The 22,707-nt window shown below is 50.2% G+C and overlaps 1 protein-coding gene across 5 annotated transcripts in view; it reads left to right on the top strand.

The window, feature by feature from the left end:
* SLCO2B1 (solute carrier organic anion transporter family member 2B1) overlaps nucleotides 1–22,707 on the top strand; it is a 63,189-nt gene continuing 40,482 nt past the window's right edge. The window contains exons 1-3 of one of the 5 annotated variants that reach the window (XM_037038401.1): nucleotides 1–400; nucleotides 20,516–20,646; nucleotides 21,662–21,799. In XM_037038401.1, coding sequence (XP_036894296.1) covers nucleotides 385–400; nucleotides 20,516–20,646; nucleotides 21,662–21,799 — 285 coding nt within the window. In that variant the 5' untranslated portion in view covers nucleotides 1–384. Of the gene's footprint in view, nucleotides 401–4,438; nucleotides 4,801–20,515; nucleotides 20,647–21,661; nucleotides 21,800–22,707 lie in introns of those variants that run through there. The other 4 variants (XM_037038402.1, XM_037038403.1, XM_037038399.1 and 1 more) reach the window with 4 other exon arrangements.

The following is a 22,707-nucleotide window of genomic DNA, read 5'->3' on the forward strand; positions in this document are numbered from 1 at the left end:
ACAACCAACTCTGAGCTGCTCCAGCCAGGGATCAGAGGAACTGAGAGAGAGAGACAGGGAGAGACAGATTTTGAGTTAGTAAGTCAGGGTATAGATAGGGAACTAGGGCAGAGAAAGACAGAAAAAACAAGTGATAGAGGTAGACAGGCACTTGGAGAGTGGGGTCAAGTTTGAGCAAGACTTCCTAACCCACACGTGGAAAAGCTGCTGTGTAGTGTGGTCCAAGAAACATCGGCTCAGTACCTGGTCCTCCTGTTAGCGCATCCCTGCTGTGCCTTGAGGCTGCTGTCTTTGGGAGTCCCTGATAAGGGCTCATTCCCTCTTTCCTCCAAAGCTCCAGTCCTGGGATTGAAGTAGGGGCTGGAACTCCGCACCGCAGCAGTCATGGGACCCAGGATAGGTAAGTCCGGACAAAGTAAGGAAGGGGCATTGGGAGGGAGTCTAGGGACCATATTCTCAATGTGGCGTGTGTGGCTGTTGAGCCAAAATGGGTGTGCTGGGGTGAGGTGAGGGCTCGTGATTCCTTACACAGAGCCCTGCACATGGCTAAACCTAGTGAGAGTGTGTCAAAAAAAATGAATTGCCGGGCAGGCAGGAAGGGATGCTGTTTACTCAGCTGGAGGCAGGGAACTCAGCCAAACCTCCCTGATGAGACAGAGCGACCGAGAGGGCAGTGGAAAGGCAACCCCCCTGAACACGTTGCTGAGCCCCTCTCTGAAGCAGACGAAGGTGGAGACAAACACAGCAGAGAAAAACAGAGGGAGAGAGCAGTGCAGTCAGAGATAGAGCAAATCCAGAGTTATACAGAGTCAGACCAAGGCCAAGACAGAAGGACAGAGACAGAGGGAGAAGACAAAGATCAGCAGGTGTTTGCAAGAACATGCAGGGACCTGGAAGCATGCAGAGACCAGCCCCGGAGAGAGGGCTGCAGAAAAGACCATGGGAGATAAAGAGGAACCTACACAGTAAAAGAGAGAACCAGAAAGAGACAGATGGGAAACTGGAGTGCAACCAAGTCCGGTGCCTGGGCTGCCTGTCACTGCTCAGCCAAACAGCAGAGGCAGGGATTGGATCATAATTGTGCTTTTATTAATATCAGACACCAGCAATCTGAGAAGGTGGCAAATAAAAGCCCTAGTATTTACCTCCCCCTTAAGCTTTCAAAAGCAAGTTTATACAGGGGAAAGGTAAGGACTTAGGAGGGGGGAATTCCTAGGGAGTGCAGATGTGCTGTCTCTGGGGAGTGAGGGAAGGGGAGGTGAGAGGGGAGTCCTGCAGCTTCTTCCCAAGCTCTTCCCTTTGCTCTGCAATATCTCTTCACTTGCATTAGCATTTCTCTCTTCCCAGGAGCCTGTGGTTTATGGCCAGAAAAACCTATGTATTCTCTGGTTAGGGAGGAGAGCTACAAACTGTTTGCTCGCATGTCCTTGGTTAGGAAAGATAAGGTCTTGTGATTCACCAGCTCGCTGTAAGTTGCTCAAATAGTTTGGCCTTGTTTAATTTTCTTGTCTCAGTTTCCCTATTCCACTTGCTCAGGAATTTTTCTAGTTTCTTACTACCCTGTCTTATTCTCTCCTCAGAGACTTCCATCCCTAAAAGTTTTTAGGGGTATGAGGGAGGAGATTCTCTATTTTTTTTAGATTATTTATTAATTTATTTTTTAGAGAAAGGGAAAGGGAGAGAGAAAGAGAGGGAGAGAAACATTGATGTGTGACAGAAACATTGATCAGTTGCCTCCCACATACCCTCAACTGGACACCTGGCCCAAAACCCAGGGCATGTACCTTGACTGGGAATAAAACTGGAGACCTTTTGGTTTGCAGGACAATGCCCAACCCAGTGAGTTCGGGATGAGGGAGGAGATCCTGTTATCAGTAACTGCTTCCTGCTGACAAGGGTCATGGTCCCTGCCTGCATAGGATATGGAAGTTTCTTGCTGCCTGATCAAAGGGGGACAAGGGAGTGGGACCTGAGACTGGAACAGAAAGGCCATGAGCTGATTCTTCCAAAGTAGGGATAGGCTGGAACCCCTGAAGCATCATCATCTTGATATGGAGTTGTTTTATCCAATTCAACCATCTAGTCCTGACAACAGATCCATTCAGTCAGACTACAGAGTCTCATTTCAGGAGGTGGCAATGCAGAATAGGGCTTCTAAAGTGAGGGCTGTAGTGTGTAAACAGCAACCATCTAAAGGAGGTCAGTGTATATACTCTATGGAAACAGAAGGAACACAAAAGTTAATGAACACAGCAAACCATAAGCTAGTTTGTGAGTCTGCAATGAGAAGACTTCCAAGTGCAAGGCTTTTGCTGGAATAAAATTAAGCAGTGACCATCCACAGATAAAGGTTAAATGTCTCTGGTGATATCATCAGGTTCTCAGGTAAATTCTGTGTCGTTGACCCTGTATCAGTACTTCTCAGTAATTCCAAATCAAAGGATGAAAGAAAAGTGAAACATTAGTTTGAAAGAAAACTAAGAAAAATTCAGGATCCAATTCAGTCTGTAGGTGAAGAATAAAACTTTAACTAAAATCTAACACTTATAACTGTGCAGTATAGATTTTATTGACTACAATGTTTCCCCTTAAATTACCCTTATATTTCATTAACAAGACTGCATTAAGCCTGATTTCAATTGGGCCTGATCGTCTGCATAAACACAACAAGGATAGCAATTCATCAGATCGGCTTTCTTAAATCTGCTTTGCTGGAATGTTACAAGGAATTTTGAGGTTGAACTTTAATTTGCCCCTCAGGGCGAAGAAGCCAAGCCAACAGTTGCCCTTGAGCTTTATCCACAAATACCTACAGATTTGGGTGAGTTCCTCAAGTTCTCAGGGTCCCCAAAATGTCTTGAGACTCTTTCATTGACATCTTTCAGGAAAGCAACCTTCGTTCCTTACTTGGAAAGACTGCCGTGAACCTTCTGAATAAACAAGGTACCAGCCCATTTCTCCAAGGGGCTTTTATTAGCTTCAAGGTCAATCTATTCCTTAAAGATGTTTGTGGACACCCAGAGTCCAGGCATGTCTCCCTTAATTATGACATTCCAAACAAAGACTTGGCTAATAAAACCACAACTGGAAACTGGCTTTCTATGCCCAATTATGAAGAGATCAGATTCCTACTGAATTTGTGCAAACAAACATATTGCCATGGAAATAATAGTACTCACTCATTAAGGATTTCCAAATTCCAGAGGGATCAGGTTGGGAGACAAATATAAATGCCTCGGTATTGTTTATGAAAGTATAATTTACCAAATTGCTTTGAGAAAAAAGATGCATTCTTATGTCTGAGAAACAAAAGATTAAAAATTAGCAATATTTTTCAACAAAAAGTTATAAAAGCCACAATTATCTTCAGTTCGATGTGTCCCATAATTAATTTTTGTTTACCCTGATTATTTGTGAATATTTCTATAAGTCCAGTTATTTCACACAGCTCTAGTGATCTTCGTTCAGTTCAAAGGTATGATCTGAAAATTTATTCTCAGAAATATGTAATTTAAAATAAGTCAGTGTCCTTTCCATGAACCTCTTCAAAGACATAATGTATTTTTGCAAATGCATTGGAGTAAAACAATGGCTGTGTCTCCAATGACCAAAGCACCCCTTAAAGTGACACGGCTACAGATTTGATTATAATGCAATTAACACATGAATTTGCTTCCCTTGCAATAGCATTTTAAGATAACTAGAATTACATATGAAAGTATATCAGAACTTTGTAGAATCTTGGAGATTTTTTATATCTCTAGAATACCTATTTTAATAATAAAAATATGTGTGTACAAATAGAACATACTTATTATTTCTCTTTTTGACAAAGTTTCCCATGTACTTCAAGCATATTAAATAGGTCTAATTAGTTCAAAATTTCTTTTTTTAGTAAAGATTTTATTTATTTATTTTTAGAGAGAAGGGAAGGGAAGGGAAGGAGGGAGAGAAACATCAATGTGTGGCTGCCTCTTGTGCTCCCCCTGCTGGGGACCTGGCCCTCAACCCAGGCGTGTGCCTTGACTGGTAGTCAACTGACCACCCTTTGGTTTGTGGGCCAGCGCTCAGTCCACTGAGTCCCATGAGCCAGGGCCAACATTTCTTCTTAATAAGGAGAAAGAACAACCCCCGAGGCATTCAAGGGACCCACTGGAAGCTGAAGTCAGCTAAATGCAACCTGATGGACTCTGAGGGGAGCGAGACCAAGCCGCTCCTTTTCAAAACAGAAACAGAAACAAAATCTGAAGCAGAAGAGAAAGTTCAAATAAATGAGTACTTATTTAAAAGGAGGGGCTGGGACTAGCCTTATAATCTAATCTTACACCTCCTTTCATGGAGGAGAGCTCTCAAATAGAAACTGACTTCCTCCTATGGAGGAACAGAGAAACAAAACTAACAGACGAGTAAAAAAACAGCATGCCACAAGAAAAGCAAACAATACCCAAAAATCCATGTACAAAAGTCAGAAGGGTCCAAGCACATCCCACATTGGGGAACTGGGATTTTTCTTGTCACTGAGCCATGCCTACCATACCGCCTAGCAGCGCCCATTGATTCCCACAGAAACCCAGATAGTCCAAAGAACCCAAGAGCCAGGGCGGGGCTCCTGGTCGTGCACACCAGGGACTTACCCAGTTTGGAGTCCGTTGACTGCCCAGAGAAAGCAGACACTAGATGTCTGTTACGGAAAGCCCAATTCGATGTGGATTTATCAAGATTGTGTCCATAGACCATCAGATGGCCAAAGGCTGGAAACAGACGGGCTTTCTGAGCATAAATCCAGTCTGTTACTGAAAGGTGAGGTGATGGGAAGTGCTGGGGTCCTGGGACCAAAGATTGCCCTTGGCAAAATCACCAGGCATCTGCTGAAGATCTTGGCTGGGGGTCTGGGCTTCCTTGTCCAGGTAGCCTCCAGGACTCCCCCTGCCCAGAGAGTCCTGAGGCTGCCCTGGCGGCAATTGCCAGAAATTGAAATCAAAGGGCAACTAAGTGTAGGGTTGCCTGCCTGTCACTGCTCAGTCAAATACCAGAGGCAGGGATTGGATTATAATTGTGCTTTTATTAATATCAGATGCCAGCAATCTGAGGTGGAGAGTAAACGCCATAACGTCCACCTTCCCTTGAGTTTATATAGAGATAACCTGGGAATATGGGAAGGGGAGATTCCTAAGGGAACACAGATGTGCTGTTTTTCTTGGGAGTAAGGAGAGCTGAGAGGGGAGTACTGCAGCCTCTTCCCAAGCTCTTCCCTTTGCTCCATGATATCTCTCCATTTGCATTAGCATTTCTCTCTTCCCAGGCACCTGTGATTTATGGCCAATGACACCTGTGGTTTTATGACGAGCAAAGCTACATATTCTCTGATTAGGGAGGGGAAGTATAAACCATTTGCTCTCAAGTGCCCTTGGTTAAGGGAGATAAGGTCTATGTGATTTACCTGTTGGCACTAAGTTGCTCCAACTGTTGGGCCTTGTTTAATTTTTTTGTGTCAGTTTCCCCATTCCACTTACCTAGAAACTTTCCTAGTTTCTTAGTATCGAATCTCGGATACAGGACAGATATACCAGTCTGCAGGTGGGGCATCAGAAAGATCGTCACGGAAGAGGCTGCAGAGACATGTGTGTGTTGGCTGTGGGTTGGGGAGGAGGCCAGGGGGAAATGTGTTGAAGCCTTGAGAAGCCAAGCCTGGAGAGTGGCTGAAGCCCCATGTGGAGAGGGTGGTGGTTCTGAACAGAGGACCCACCTGAGCATTTCTTAGGTGGGTGGAGGGAGGTGGAAGAAATAAAGGGTCTTTGGACAGGGTGGCCCCCGGGCTGGACACCCTGCAGCAAGCACCTCTGGCCTCCTCCAGTTCTCTAGGTTCTCCCGTATTAGCCTCACTCCCGCTCAGACCAGGCCGGACTTGCTCCCCAGAGTGTGGCGTTTAGAGCTTTGAGGACTGAGTAGGGCTTTGTGAGCCCAGCAGGCAGACTCAGCTATGTGGCAGCCATGGCTTAGAGACCGTGACGTGGCAGAAAGGGTGGGAATGGATACTCCCTCAGAGGGCCTCACAGGAGAGATGACAATGAGGTCAGATTTGGGTAGATTGTTCTAAAGAAGGGCCGCTGACAAACCAACTTCCCAATCAGCCTTGGTGAGCTGTGGGGTGGGGGGCTTGGCGATCCTATGGGTATGGGAAGAGACAAGAGACTGAGGTTGTACTGTGCCTGCCCCTAGCCCTGCCCCACCCTGACTGTTATTCTGACCCCTGCAAGGCTCAGTTCTAGAATATTTTCTAGCTGTGCACCCCACCCCCCACACACCACCACCACCACCACCACCACCTACACACGTACAGTGGAGGAGACTCACCCCAGAGTCTGTCCATGCTGCCACCAGAAGCCACACCTGGCCTATCTTCCTGAGCCCCAACCTGAGCTGCAGCCAGGCTTCCCCAGGCTCTCTTTCTGGTCTGAGAGCCCTCTGAGGTATGTGGGGATGCACACCTGGAGCCTGAGAAGAGACTCTCAGAGGAGAGGTGCCAGCCCTCCCAGCCAGGGGCAGACATAAGGGAGAGAGGAGTAAGGGTCAGATCCAGCTCAGCCAAGCCTCACCACCAGCTCACCACATGGCGGAGGGGCTGGAGGAAATGATCTCTTAAGTCCAGTCCCACTTATGATCAAGAGAAGCTACTGTCCCATCTCTTACACCTTTGCTCTGCTTTACCTTCACCTGGAAGTTCCCCCCTGCCCCACCCACATCCCATTCTGGTGAAATGTGCCCTGTTTTCCCATTCCTCCACACACCAACTGCTCCAGGAAGCCTTCCAGGCTGATTCTTCCAGCTAGCAGCAACCTCTCCCATTTGCTCTTTGACCCTTTCTTTGTGGTTTATCCTTCTTGGTTCCTGGTGTTATTTTAATTACTCTCACCAGTTCTTCTGGGTTCAAATGTGAGCCAATCCAGGGCAGATAGGTGGAGCAAGGGAAGAAATACCCCACAGCCCTAGGTTCAGATTTTAGCTCTGCATAACTGGCTTTATAAGAATGCAGGGACAGGCTCTCACCTTTTTAATAGATGAGGAAACAGATGCTCAGAGAGGGCAAGTGACTTGCCTAAGGTCACCCTGCAAACAAGCAGCAGACTGGGGGGCCAGAGCCCAGCTGTACCTGATGTCAGAGACCTTTCCTCTCTATGTCAAAGCCCTTGGGGTTTCCTCTGCCCTCCCACAGACCCCATAGTGGTGAGCCTCCACCCACGCAGGGCACTTAGCCTCTGGCTCCAGACAAAGCAAGCTGTTCTCTGGGTGCCAGGGACCAAGGAGCAGGCGATGTGTGTGGTGGGTGTTACTTCCTTCCAGGCTGGGCCTTGCCTGCTGGGCCAGCTGATCTCAGGCAGATGTGAACCAAATGAAGAGCTTGCTTAGGCCCCACATCGGGTGATAGACATCCAATGCCCAGTCTGCTTCTGTCCCTTTCTGGGACTCACTTTCTCCATCAGTACAGTGTTGGCCAAGCGGTCACTTGGTCCTTTCCCATGTAGAGAAGCTCAGTCTTCTGCCTCTGGAGGGAGCAGCAGAGCAGAGGCCCCTGCTTAGGGACGGGGCTGGGTATCCCGTCAGTGTTAGGGGGGCTTGTCTATCTACAGCTCAGAGCCCTAAGCACTGAAACTGAAAAAGTTGTTGCTCATGCTGCTTATCACCACCAGAATCAATGAACAGAGACAGGGATTGAATGCTCGTGGGCACTTTATTCAGATGGCTGGCGATCTGAGAAGATGGTGGGTTATATGCCCTGAAAGACCATCTTACATTTTTCTTTTGAGCAAACAACCTTTTTTTTAAAGGAGGAAAATACATCCAGATGCCTTCTGGATTGTTTGCTGTCCCCTCTGGGGCACAGAGGTCGAATTGTTTGCGGTCTCCTGGAGTCAGGGTGGGCCATATCTTTAGTTCCTGAAATAATAGCTTTTTACATGCATTCATTACTTAGCTGATTAATTATTACTTAAAACTAAAATGTTCCCTCATCAGCACTATGCTTGAAATTGTGGAGAATGCCACCCACCTCAGCAGACTGGGAGTCCCCTGGGGGTGGGGCCTGATTTGATCCATTCCTAAGGCCCTGGCTCTCAGCACAGGTTGGTAGAGGCCTTGTTGGGGAAGTACTAAGCTGCCCTCCTTCCTCTCCCTGCTCCCCTGCCCCTGGTGACAACCCTTCCCTCTCTCCGACCTGTTTTGAAAGCCTATTCTAGTGGAGGACTGGAGACTCATGTTATGGAGGGAGGTGGGTTGCAATGGGCCCTTAGGGAGTAAATGTAAGCACAGAGAGATGAGCTGGGACTGGTGGTGGGAGGAGGCAGCATGGCCTGGGTCCATGTGTCTCTGCACCTCACCTGCTGTGTGTGTTTTTGGCCCAAGGAAACTGGCCTGAATTCCCTGTGGGCTCAGGGCTCACCTGCCCCTGAAGCCCTCACCACTATTTTTAGGGTCATCTTAGGTCTAAATGGGCAGCTGGGGCCAGAATCGGGAACAGAAAGTCCCAGTGCAGGGTCCCTGACCTGGCTTGGAAACCACCAGAAAGTGCTTGGCCCCTTCTCAGATCTCCCTCAAGAAGTAACAACTGGGAGGCCTGCAACAGCTGGACCTCAAGCATGCTATTGTCCCCCCAGCTGACCCCCGACAAGGGCCCTGTTAGGAAGAGGAATTTCCCAAAGACAACAGCCAAGATCTATCCCTGGAGATTCCCCTTCCTGCTGTTAACTCTTCCCCCTCCAGAAGCCCAGGCCTGCCACACTAGCCCCCACCGAGCCCCCACCACACCCTAGGCTCCCCCCAAAGCTCCCACCCCAAGACTGTTTTTCCCCTCATTCAGTTCGCCTCAATTCAACAATCATATTTTTTAGTCTGGGCCAGATCTTGAAAGATGAGAAGTGGTTTGCTGGGAAGAGGGATACTCCAGGCTGAGTACAGCACGTGCAAATGCTGAGAGGTGCAAAAAACAGAATGAACTTGGAGAATGACCAGCTACAGGGTCCAGAGAACAGTGTTTACTAACGGTGGGAAGATGAGACAGAGTGGGCCCCAGTGGTCTTGACCTCCTTGAAGCTGAGACTTCTGTACTCAGGGTTTGCAGATGGGGTGGAAGGAGGAGGGGCTGACCATTGTGGAGGATTGCAGGGTAACTGGAAAGGGCATTTTCTTTTCTCTTATTAAATACATTTAATTGATTATGCTATTACATTTGTCCCATTTTCCCCTCCCCCTTTATCTCCCTCCGCCCTGCACGCTGCGTCCCTCCAGCATTCCCCCACCTTAGTTCATGTCCATGAATCATACATGTAAGTTCTTTGGCTTCTCCAAATAGTATTTTCTATTTTCTATACTATTCTTAACCGCCCCCTGTCAATTTTGTACCTGTCATTTATGCTTCTTATCCTCTGTACCTTTCCCCCCATTCCTCCTGCTCCTTCCCGCTGATAACCCTCCATGCGATCCCCATTTCTGTGATTCTGCTCCTGTTCTAGTTGTGTGCTTAGTTTTTGTTTTTGTTTAGGTTTAGTTGTTGATAGTTGTGAGTTTGCTGACATTTTACTGTTCATAGTTTTGATGTTCTTCTTTTTCTTAGATAAGTCCCTTTACTATTTCATATAACAAGAGCTTGGTGATGATGAACTCCTTTAACTTGACCTTTTCTGGGAAGCTCTGTATCTGTCCTTCCATTCTAAATGATAGCTTTGCTGGATAGAGCAATCTTGGATGTAGGTTTTTGCCTTTCATGACTTTGAATACTTCTTTCTAGCCCCTTCTTTCCTATAAGGTTTCTTTTGAGAAATCTGTTGATAGTCTCATGGGAATTCCTTTGTAGCTGTCTCCTTTTCTCTTGCTGCTTTTAAGATCTCTCCTCATATTTAATCTTGGGTAATTTAATTATGTTGTGTTCCTCTTTGGTGTTCCCTCTTGACATGTTCCTCTTTGGGACCAACTTCTTTGGGATTCTCTGAGTTTCCTAGACTTGGATGTCTATTTTCTTTGCCAGATTGGGGAAGTTCCCTTTCATTATTTTTTCAAATAAATTTTCAGTTTTTTTGCTCTTCTCCTTCTGGCACCTTATTATTCAAATGTTGGAATGTTTAAAGTTGTCCCAGAAGTTCCTAAGCCTCTCCTTGTTTTGTTTTATTTTTTGAATTCTTGTTTCTTGTTTCATTCCATTCTGGTTGAATGTTTATTTCTTCCTTCTGTTGCAAATCATTGATTTGAGTCCCAGTTCCCTTCTGTTCACTGTTGGTTCCCTGTATATTTTTTCTTTAGTTCACTTTGAATAGCCTTCACTTCTTCCTTTATTTTGGCAGGACATTTTCATGTGAAATGTTTCTTTCACTTCCAGAGAAGGAAACTGAAGCATAGAGAGGCTGAATAAGCTGCTCAAGGTCACATAGCTATAATGGGACATAACAAATATTTGAATCCAAAGTCTCCAACCTACAGGGTTTCAGCAGGGACCTGACATGGTCCTTTAGGACACAGGTCAGGACAGCCTCTGCCCCCTTGGATTGGTCACTGTCTAATCAGAAACGAGGGGGCATAAATAATGCAAGGGGAATGACCAGCTCTGCAGCCCAAAGAAGGGCTGAGAGAACTGGCCTAGAAGGCAGGGCTTACAAATAGAGAGATAGTTGGTCTGGGCCACAGGAGTTAGGCTGGAGGGCCAGCAGACCGAGGGAACGCAGGCAATCCAGGCAGTAGGAAGGGCTTCAGGCAGGGGTTGGCCATGATGAGGCTGCCTCCTCCCACCTCAGCACCTCCAGAGAGAGGTACGTAACATCATGGTGAGGGATGAACTGACCAATATCTGCTTTTGGGAACATTCTCTTTGCAGGCTTGGGCTGTGGGTGTGTTAGTGCTGGAGGCTGGTGAATTTTCCAGAAATATCTTGGCTCTTTTGTGATACTCTACACCCCCCCCCCCGGCCTTTGGCACTTAAACAAGTTTCAGGATAATTCCTCCTTTTGCTGTGCTGTCCTCAGCTGGGGCACAAGGTGGGGGCTCCTCTGGCTCACCAGGCAGGTTTGCCCATCTGTGGCTTCTATTCCCTTTTTTTTGCACATGCCTCCCAGACTTCCAGAGGTCTGGCTCAAGGCTATATTCTCTCGTGGCCTCTCCTGGAGCCCATGTCCTCATAGGGCTCTCCCTCTGGGTGCCCCTGTGCCACCCCAAACTTACTACGTCTAAGGCTGTGCTCACTACCACCCTACAATTCTGGACCCCAGTGCTGGCTCTCCCAGATGGAGAGCTGCGCCTCTTGCAACCTCCAGGACTCTGCACCCTCTTGCACTCCCTGCAACTGCTTTTCCACCAAGCCCTGTCCATTCCACCTCCCCACTGGGGTGCGTCAGGTTCCCACCACTGTCTTCTCCTTGGTTCCCACTTGCAGCCTAGCTTCTCCACTCTCCATCCACAGGCAGCCACCAAGGTCTTCCTGTGAGGCCCAATCAGACTTCATCAGTGGGTTCAGAACAAAGCCCATCCCTTCTGCCTGGTCCCTCCAGCCACTCCAGCCTCACCTCTGCACCTTGACCCCAGTCACTTATTTCCTAGGGTGACTTTGCACTTTCATACTTCTGCTCCTCTCTTTGATGTCCCTTCCTCCAGAAGGCCTCCAGAACCTTCCAGTCTAGGCTAGGGCCTCCACACTGTGTTTCCATAGTCTCGAAACTCCTTGTGTCACATCAGTGAGCACATGTCATTGTGATTCTGTGTTAGATGTCTGCTCCCCCCGCACCCCCCCCACACACACTGGGAGCTTCCTAAGGGCAGGAACTGGGGCTACTTGCCTCTGGGACCCCAGCAGCCCGCTTTGGGCAACTTTCAGTGTGTGTGGAAAGAATTTTCATTCTCACTCTTTTTTTATTTTTATTTTTTAATATATTTTATTGATTATACCATTACAGTTGTTCTATTCCCCCCTTCATTCCCCTCCACCCTCCCCCTCCTCCCCCACCATTCTCCCCCCGCCCCTTAGTTTATAACCACATGTCTCAAGTTCTTTGGATTCTATATTTCTCCCACTATTCTCGCCCTCCCCCCTATCTATTTTCTACCTACCATCTATGCTATTTTCTGTGCCTTCTCCCCCCTTCTCCTCCTCCCACCCCCCTGTTTCTAACCCTCCATGTGTTCTTCATTTCTATGGTTCCACTCCTGATCTAGCTGTCCTCTTGGTTTGCTTTTGTTTTAGGTGTGGTTGTTAATAGCTGTGTGTTTGCTGTCCTTTCACTGTTCATATTTTTCATCTTCTTTTTCTTAAATAAGTCCCTTTAGCATTTCATATAATAAGGGCTTGGTGATGATGAACTCCTTGAACTTGACCTTATCTGAGAAGCACTTTATCTGTCCTTCCATTCTAAATGAAAGTTTTGCTGGATAAAGCAATCTTGGCTGTAGGTCTTTGGATTTCATGACTTGGAATACTTCTTTCCAGCCCCTTCTTGCCTGTAAGGTCTCTTTTGAGAAATCCGCTGACAGTCTGATGGGTACTCCTTTGTAGGTGACTGTCCCCTTATCCCTTGCTGCTTCTAGGATTCTCTCCTTCATTTTAGTCTTGGCTAATGTAATTATGATGTGCCTTGGTGTGTTCCTTCTTGGGTCCAACTTCTTTGGCACTCTCTGAGCTTCCTGGATTTCCTGGAAGTCTATTTCCTTTGCCAGACTGGGGAAGTTCTCCTTTATTATTTGTTCAAATACGTTTTCCACTCGTGGCTGTTTCTTTCCCCCTTCTGGTACCCCTATAATTCGGGTGTTGGAACGTTTAAAGATGTCCTAGAGGTTCCTAAGCCTCTCCTCATTTTTTTAAATTCTCATTTCTTCATTCTTTTCTGGTTGGATGTTTCGTTCTTCCTTCTGGTCCATTCCATTGATTTGAGTCCCAGTTTCCTTTCCATCGCTATTGGTTTCCTGGACATCTCCCTTCATTTCAATTAGTTTAGCCTTCATATGTTCCTCCAATTTGTGACTGTACTCTACCAATTCTGTGAGCATCCTGATAAATAGTGTCTTAAATTGGGCTTCTGAGAGCCTGGCAATCTGTTGGTCGCTTAGAGTTATTGGCTCTGGGACTTTGAGTTCTTGCACCATCTTTTGGGCTATTTGTGCCTGTTAAGTAGCCGGATCAGAGCCCTAAATTGTTCACTAGAACAGGGCAACTAAGTCGCTGGGTCGTGACGTTGTATGTGGGGGCGGGGTCAAAGAGGGTCTGTGGCGTCCTGTCTGCTGTCTGCCGCCTGCCGCCGCGGCCCTCACTGGTGCTGCAGTTGCTGCCGTCACTGGGCGCACGCGTTTCGTCCCACTGCACGTGAGTGTGCCACCGCCGTCAGCCCTCGCCCCCTGGGGCCTGCGTGGTCTGTCTCACTGTGCGCAAATGTGCGACCGTGGTCAGTCTGCCCCGCACCCCAACTTGTTCCGGGCTGCCTGTGCGCCTGGGTCGGGGAACCTGTCCTGCCCGACCCTGCTCGCTGCTGGCTCCGCCCCTCTTACCGTCCCCGTTGAACGGTTAGATGTAGTTGGACTTCCGTATAATTCAATTTTCTGTCCTTTGGTTGTGTCTTTGTTTCTCCAAACCTTTGTTGTATTCAAACTTGGTTGTGGGAGAAGGCACAGTGTTTCCACCTATGCCTCCATCTTGGCAGAAGTCCTCTCATTCTCACTCTTAAACCAGCAGAGACCAGCTCTGTCCCCGCCAGAGTGACCCTGGGCAAATCACGGTTCTACCTGGCTCTGTTTCCTCACTCTGTAAAAGGTCAACCCTGCCCTGGCTTCCTGTCCAATACACTCTCCAGGCCCAGTGCTACTGTGGGGTCAGACAGGGAATCCTCCAGGGAGGTGAAGAGGGTCCATGAAGCAGGCCAGGTGGGCTCCCGCAAAGAAGCTACAAAAGGTCAAGCGGTCACATGCAGGCCCAACAGCTTGGACCAGCTGAGTGTTGCCATATGGGAATATGGGCCCATTGCTGCCAGATTTGCTAATCTTCCAAGAAAAACCCCCCAAATCTGGAGTTTTGTGTGAAATTTCCTGATTTTTTAATTCTGGCAATTAACTTAAAAACACTCAAGAGTCAAGCATTGTGCAAGCCTTCAAACAATGTCTAGGAGTCAGACGTACCCCTGTACAGGACTGCCATGCATTGCACAACTCCAGAGGGTGCCTCTTACCTCATGGTGCACAGCTCACACAGCTACACACGAGCTGTGCAGCTGTATGAACTCCCAGTTGTAATCTCTGCCTTATTGTTCCCTTGACGGTCCTGGCAAGTGTGTGTGGTGGCAAGTGTAGCAGAGGGCCCTTTTCTTTTCTTGCACAGGAAAATTATTAGGGAAAGAAAAAAAGGTCTTGGAATGCAGTTTGTGGGGAGAGGGTTGGGAGGGAGAAGAAACAGCAGAGGAGCAGAGAGAAGCATCCAGAGTGGCTGGTGCCCCCCCGCCCCCCCCCCCCCGCCCAGGGACCAGAAGGAGGTGAGGGAGTGGTGCTGGAGCTGAGTCCCCTGCAGGAAGGAAAGTAAGCTATTCTGAGGCCTGGTGGCCAGACCTGGAAATAGACTCCCCAGTGAGTTTGGGGCAAAGGCTGACAAAACTGGCATTTATGAGCCATCTTGGAGTTGACAGAGGGTGTTATCCTGTGTGACCGTCACACAGGCCTGAGAGGCAAGGCGTTATTCTATTTTAGAGGCTCAGAGAGAGGTCTCACTGTTGGCCCAAGGCCACACCAGGTCTAAGTGATCCTTGGTCTTGCTCTCTCTGCAGAGGGGCAGGCTGGAACATTCCAGAGAGACAGTGTCACTGCCTTGTCCCTGCTTGATCCAAGACCTCCTCCTTCATCCTCAGGATGTGAGAACTTTCATTTCTTGGTGGTCTCTCTGGAAAGTGCAAGTCTGGGCCTTGGTTATGAGTCCTGGACTCCCACCATCATCAGGTCCCTTGGACCGGAGGCCACACCCTTCTCACCACACTTCTCTTTCCAGCCTTGCCTTGGCCTTGCTCTCTGAGGCCATCAGGAGGGGGTACTGACTGACCGGTGCTCTGACTGACTGACGGATTTGCTGAAGAATCAGCTGGTGGGCCCTGGCTGGCATGGTTCAGTGGATTGAGCGCCAGTCTGTGAGCCAAAATGTCCCTGGTTCAATTCCCAGTCAGGGCATACCCATGCCTGGGTTGTGGGCCGGGTCCTAGGTGGGGGTGTGTGAGAGGCAAAAAAATAAACAAATAAAATGTTAAAAAATAAACCAGCTGGTAGCGAAACTGGAAACGCTGGCATTCATGCTGCCTGTCACCTACCAGACCCAGTAAGCAGAGACAGGGATTAAATCTCTATGGGCACTTTATTCAGATGAGAAGAGGATGGTTTGTACCCTAATAAACTGTTTTAAATTCCATTTCAAACTGACCCTTTTTATAAGGAGAAGGAAAGTATAGGTAAGGGGTTTGGAATTCAAGGGGAAAAAAGTGTAGGTAAAGGACTTGGAATTCAGGAAAGAGGTTAATTAGATAAAAGCCACAGTCCGGCAATTTCCCAAACATCCTTTCATCCTCTGACCAGTGATTTTCTTTATCTGTGTCCTGTATCCTGTATCCTGGGTGATTTTCTTTATCTGCATCCTGGGCGGTGGACTGTCTTGTCCTGGGACACAGTGGCTCGGATACCACCTTGATTGCTTATGGTCTCTTCTGGGACACAGAGGTCAATCGCTTGTGGTCTCCTGGAGGTATGGCTGGACCATACCTTCAGTTCCTGAAACAGTAGCTTTTTATATGCGTTAACTACTAGACTTATTAACTATTACCTTAAATTAAAACTTTCCGACTCTCAAGTCCCCCACCAGTAGAATGGCAGACTGTCCCCATGCAACCACCTTTGACATTTCACAGGAGGGATGGCCAGGCTGGAATAAGAAATGGCTACATGGGGATTATTTTTGCATTTGTTCTAAGGCCGTCATTACAACAACCACCATCATGCGGTTGTTTCTGGCGACCAGGAGTCAGACAGATCTGGGATCCAGTCCAGGCTTTTCCATTTACCAACCCTGAGACCCTGAAGTCCCCTCCCCTCTCTGTGCCTCAGTTTTCTCATCTCTATTATGGAGTCATAGCAGCCACACGAGAGGATTGCTAGGAGGGTGAGTGTGCCCAGGCCAGCCCAGCGCCACACAGTGTTGCTCGACTATGGTCACCCTTAGGACAAGCTCTGCCATCCAGGCCACTTCCTCTAAAGGGGGAGGGGAGCCAGAGAGCTGGGTGTCCCAGCCCCCGACCTTCTCAGCGCTCCAGTCGAACTTTTTCCAATTCTCAGGTTCTAGAAATGACAGTGGTTGTCACACAGCAAGTATGGAGGCAGGAGGGGTGTTTGTGGCAGGACAGAGAGCTGACGGAAAGGCTCGCTGTGTGATTGAGAGGAAAACAAAGTTGATTTAACAGCTGCTTTGCACATTACCGACACAACCCGTTAACAGGACTATTGTGTACCACGAAGAGGGGCAAAGCCACCTTGGCCGCATCCTGGAGTGGGAGGAAAGGTCAGTGCTTGCCCAGGAGAACTGGGAGTTTGTGCTAAGGTGCGCCTTCAGTGCAGGGAGGGAGGGGTTGAGGGGAGCCCAGTTGGGATCGGATGGGAATCGTGATCCAACAGTACGGGATTTGTGGGTGGAAACAGGATGGTAAGGATTTGGGGAAGAGAGATTCCAAGAATTTGCAGGTACAGTCTGTTAATGGTTTCTCTGGAAAAGTTGATCAGTCTTTCAGGAAGTTCCTGTAATAAACAATGAAGCTATTTGCATGGTCTGGCCAATCAGGGAAGAATAAGAAGGAAATGTGCTAATGAAAACTGAAATATCAAAGTCAAGTTAATTTGGACTGTAAGGAGTGGTTTGTGTCCCTACAGAATATGGGGTGGAAGGGCCTGGTTCCCAGTGCATGCTGTCTGCACTGGGACGTGGAGATAATCGTCCCTGCATCACCGATGAAGGGGCCAAGGGGGCACTGGTCCAAGGCTCTGAGGCAGGACTGTGGTTGCAGAATTCAAACCTGGACAATTACTTCCCAAGACAGTGAATGTTCATGGAGAGAAGGGGTCCAGGTCCTTGGGTGCTATGGGTGACCAGGACTTGGATGAGAGGGAGAGAGATAATCCGGAGATGGTGTTAAGTTGGAGGAGTCGGGTGTGCATGGAAAGGAATGGGATCAGCTGGGCCTTGTAGTCCCGGAGGAGCCTGAAGTTTATCAGGACAGGGGAGGGCAGTGGTCCTCAGTGGGGCCTGCGTTATGCCGGGTCTGTGCCAGGTCTGTGCCAGGCACCCTGGATGCCTTCTCTCCTTGGGGTAGGTGCTGTATCCTCACCTTACAGATGAGGAAACAGGTTCAGAAAAATGAAGGGTCTTGTCCAGGTTCATACAGCATGCTGGTGGTGGGGGGGCTGGGGTTCAGACCCAGGTCTGAGGACCTGGGGAGCTGCCATCCCCCTGGGATTTGCTGTTGGCAGCTGGGAGGGATGGAGGAAGCAGGTCCCCAAGCCTTTCCAGCAAAGAGCAGGTGGGTAAGGCGCCTTTCCCTCTCTGACAGCTCTCGGAAACCTTGGCCCTTGTCACCCCGGACTCAGCTGGTGTGAAGAAAGATGATTCTAACTAACCAGGTCTTAGGGTGACTGTCCAAGCAGCTCACTGAACAGCTGCAGGCAGGTAGCTGACTAACAGAGCAAAGAGACATGTCTCCCAAAAGGCTAGCCAGACTGGGACTTGCCAGCTGAGGGATATGAGTGGACTGTGTGAGTGGCCAGCATGCACGGGCTGTGGGGCTCACAGACCCCCTGCCTGGCAGCTCTGAGGCTGTGGCTCCAGCTCTGGGAACCACCTGGCCTACCTGGGACAAAAAGCTTGTTTGCCTTCCTGGGAGAGAAAGGGGCTGGGTATTTTTTCTTGGGGTCTGGCTCCCTGCTTCTCCATTCCTACAGGCCACCCCGGCTTGGCCCAGGTTCACTGCCACAGCTGCTCCCCTCCTGTCAAGGCTGGCCCATGACAGTCTCCACAGGACAGGAAGGGCCTTGAGGATGTCACAGGAGGAGGACACACAGCCCTGGACTCAGAACCCTCGTTCTGAGGGGAGTCTTGTTCTCCATCGGGAGGTTGGCTTGTTTGCGGCCGATCCCTTAGTAGAGGCCTCAGCCCCTAAGAAGGGCTCAAAGGGGACTGGAAACCTGCCTGACCAGCCGCATTCAGTGACCAGCTGACCACTCAATGCAGTGACAGGTGGTTGCTCTCAGAACCCAAGGTCTTAGGGCCAGTGCTTCCCTTTTCTACTCAGAACTTAAGGCTGTAGAATGGGCCACAGTGGGGTGAAAGGTTCTGAGCTGGTTCACTGACTTGTCTCCCTTGTCCACCCTTGGGTTTCTTTCAGAGCTGAGGCTCCAGGTCAGTGACTTCTGCCCTCCCAGCCTCAGGTGCAGCCCCATTTTCTGGCTGGCCTGGCCCCTGGGCTGGCAGGCACTGCTGCGTTCTAGGCGGCCAGGTGTGGTTGGGCCAGAGCACTGTGCTTCTCCCCTCATCAAACCTGCATGGGGAGCACGGAGGGATGTTGGGCTGAGACCTGAGCTTGAGTCCCTGAACTGAGGGCAACCAGCAGAGCTAGCTACCTCTGAGCTTCGGCGTCCTCCTCCGAGGCATGGAGACAATGAAAGCACCAAAGGCCTGGAGCTGTGGAGAGCCTTCCCGAGCAGGCGGAGCGTAGCACAGCATCTGTGCAGGCTGGAGTGGCTCACCGGCTCTGCCGGGGAGAGGATCTGGAGCCTAGAAGTGGTGCCGCCAGTATGCCCCGGGTGGTGTGTGTGGAAGCCCTTCAGTGAGCTTTGCAGCGTTTTCCCCCCCGCTCCCCTCCATGAAGCCAGCCCCTCATCTCCTCCCTGTCAGGTGTCACTTTCTTTCACCATCTCCTGTTTCCACCAAGTGTTTATGGCCCCAAAGCGCACTCACGGCCACTTCCTCAGTCAGGCTCCTCTAGTTATTTGAACAAACATTTCTCCAAAGAAGATACACAACGGCCGACGAGCACATGAAAAATTGCTCAACATCGTTAGCCCTTGGGGGAATAGAAATCAAAACCACATGAGGCGCCACTTCGCACCAGGGGCTGGGGAGAGAGGGGTGGGGAGTGGCTGCTGGCGGGTATAGGATTTCTCACTGGGGTGATGAGAACGCTGTGGAATTCACGGTGACCGTGTATAACTTTTTGACTATTCTAAAACCCAGCGACTTGTGTACTTTAAAAGAGTGGATGTATGGTGTGTGAATTATATCTCAATTAAAAAAATTCCTCAGCCTCCCAGCATCTAGCGCAAGGAGCCCCAGCCTCTGCTGCAGCAGTCCCAGTCCTCTGCATCCTCGCCCCTGGGTCTGCCTTCCAGGTCTGGGCACGCAGAGCCCCCAGCCCCTCTCTGGTCAGAGGTGTCCTCAGGTCAGTTTTCAGGCTCCAGAAGGAGCTCCTTGAATGAGAGGAAACTCCTGCAGGGATGAGAGGCACATGAAACAATGGAGTGAGGCTTCCGAAGGAAACGGGGCCCCAGGAGGGGAAGAAGGCCAAGGAGGCCAGGGCTGCCAGAAGGTATAGGTGGCTTCCATCTGAGCCATGGGGTGGAGCTTCCCGAAGCCCAGCTTCTGGCTCCTTGCTGAGATTTACATCTGGAGACCTGAGGAGGTGCCTCCGAAGGGGCTCAGCTTTCCTCTTGCTGCCATAAGTGCGATGCTGACGTGACTGCCACGGCTCCCAGGGGAGAAAACTGACGTGTGTCACGGGGCCAAGTGTCCAGTTTAGTCACAGCTCTGCCGCCCGGGCCAGCCCACCACCTGAGGCCTCTGTCTGGGGAGGTTGGTTGCACCGGGTGACCTCTGAGGAGGGCCCTTTCTGCACCGATTGACAACATGGTTTGATGTATGGTTTGGGGATTGGGCTGGTTAGCTCTGTGATTACATGCAGCCTGCTGCCCTTTGGGGCCGTTGGTGTCCCTCCCAAACTGCCCCCAGGAAAAGTCTTTATGCCCTGACTGTGGACCACGCCCTGAGCCTGCACCCCTGATCCTAGTGGCCTCAGACATCTGATGCTAGACTAATCCAGCCAGACCAGACCAGACGCGGCCTCCAGGGGCACCAGTGTAGGCCTCTCACTGCTGTAGGCCTAAGGTGGCCAAGACTCTGCCTCCAGGCCTCTGGGGCCACTGCTTGAAGTTGTGTGACGGGGTCAGCGGCTTCTCCCTAGAAGGCAAGCCTATGCTAGGAATAGAATGACGGTGTGAAACAGGTGGTCCCAGTCAGGGGCCGGCCAACATGGGCGCAAGGAGTACACACCCTCTCAAGAAGGACCCTTTCAGCTCCTGGGGCTCAGGAGTCGGAAGGTGTTTTGACTCTCCCATCCTCACCGACCCCTGAAATACCTTGGGCTACCCAGGTCGGGGCCATTCTCCGGATTCTGTCTTTCCTCTCACCCCTGGGCTGTTTGTCCCACAGGGCGAGTGGGGGAGGAGCCCCAGATGACAGACAAGGACACCAAGGCCACGATGGGCACAGAAGACACACCTGGAGACATGGCCAGCCGAGAATCTCAGGACTCGCAGCCAAGCGTGTTCTACAACATCAAGGTGCCTCCCAGGGACTGGCGGTGCAGGGCCACCCAAGCCTGGCAGAGCGAGCACTGCCACTGACAGGCTGTGTAATGCCAAGCAAGTTGCTGCCTTCTCCAGCCTCAGTTTCCTTGTCTGTAGAATGGGTGACTGTGAGGATCAGAGGGATGATCTGTGAAAGCACTTAGCTTGATCTTGGCCACATGGAAAGTGATCAGTACATGTTCTCTCCTTTCAGAATGACCAAGGGGCTGCTCCGTGGCAGCATGGGACGAGTCTCCTACCTCTCATTTCCTTAGAGGGAAAGAGAAGAGCCCCAGGGACCCTGAATCTGTATCAGTGCACGATAACCCTGCGGGGCAGGGGCACTGACCTCGTACGTGAGGGAATGAGACTCTGAAGAATAGAGTGAATGTTATTAAGTTCTGGCATAAAAACTCTACTCTTTAACTCTTTGACACTAGTTTTTCTTTCCTAAGGCAGAATTCCTTTCTGCCTTTTTTTTTTTTTTGGAAGCATGAGGGAATGTTTGAGGTGGGGCTGGGTAGGGGGGAGTGGGCAGCCTGGGGATTTGGTGTGTACAGGTTTTCTTGGGGGAGCTAAAGGGGGAGGTGGGCGGGGAGTGGGGGTGAGGTGGAGAAGGATGCGGGACAGCTTCCGGGAGAAAGGGGCGGGAGGTGGACAGGGAGGTGGTCCAGTCCAGCCCTGGAAGCTCTGAGGGTCAGAGGGGACTCTACTATTCTAGGCCTATGAGACCCTACTCTCAGTCACGTGGGTATCGGGTAAACCCTGGAGCCCCTGAGGGCACCCAGGAAAGCTTTGCTCTTTGAATGGGAAGCTATGGACACTCCAATAACTCTTCTCTTGTTCTCGACTCTCCCTTACTCTCCTCCTGTGTGTCTGTCTCCCATTTCCTCATCTCTGTTCTTCGCTCCTCTCATGGCCCTATGCTCCCCCTTTCCCCTACTCCACCTCTCTGACTGCCTCCTGTCCCTCTGCCCACTGCCATCACTGTGGCCCCTCCTTCCGGCAGTTCTTCGTCCTGTGCCACAGTCTGCTGCAGCTGGCCCAGCTCATGATCTCCGGCTACCTGAAGAGCTCCATTTCAACGGTGGAGAAACGCTTTGGCCTCTCCAGCCAGACCTCGGGGCTGCTGGCCGCCTTTAATGAGGTACTGGTCCTGCCTGCCATGGGGTGGGCCTGAAGTAGACACACACCCCCACGGACCCTGACATAAACCCTTCCGCTCCCGGTGCCTGCAGGCAACCCTGTCACAGCCGTCTCCCGAGCCCTCTTTAGCTGGCTCTTTCTGCATCATCCTGGCTGATAAAGAGTTGAACCACCAGTTTGGACAAAGCCTAATGAGAAGACCTCCCCCTCCCTGTAAAGTTACAGTATTTGGCAATCCTGCCCTTGGGGGGCACTTTAGTGGGGGATGTGGGGTATTTTGGAGCTAGCCAGTGTCCCCATACCCAGCCCCCTACCCTTTGGTTCCTCTTTCTTTATTGCCTGTCCCTGGATGGAATCACGGCAGGAAGAGAGTGTTAAACTAGGTGACAGGCAAAATTCTGGGACCGTGGGGCGGGTGGGGAGGGAGTGATGCCATGGCAGGAAGTCTGGTCCTCAGAGTTGGCCAAGGATCCACAGCCTCTGCCTCTGGGCTTGGTAGCCAGAGAGAAATAAACGGCTTTGGGTGGGTCTGGAGATGGAGTCCAGCTATGCCCAGCCCCTCCCTGCCCAGATGTTTCAGAAGGCCCCATTCAGAGATCACTCTCGCTGTTCCCCACCCCCAGAGATTTCTGTGAAATTCTGTCCCCTGGGCGTGATGTGTCACATTCCTCCAACTCAAATTTTGCCAGCTACACCGAGTTCCCAGATATTCCTTAGACCTCATCTCCGGGAAGAGAATGTCATTATTGAGTTCTGGGATGTTGGTCAAGTCATTCTCTGTCTCTGGCCCTCAGGGTCCGTCGTCCTACCAACTCCACCACTCCACCATTGAAGAGCCTGGGGCTCAGGGGGTGAGGACCTCACCCGTGGCCTCCAGCCAGTAAGCAGTGGAATGGGATGCTCACCCCA

This window comes from Sturnira hondurensis, unplaced genomic scaffold (assembly GCF_014824575.4).
Source record: "Sturnira hondurensis isolate 20B ecotype Veracruz unplaced genomic scaffold, ASM1482457v3 Scaffold0024385, whole genome shotgun sequence".
In the NCBI taxonomy this organism is placed as follows: Eukaryota; Metazoa; Chordata; class Mammalia; order Chiroptera; family Phyllostomidae; genus Sturnira; species Sturnira hondurensis.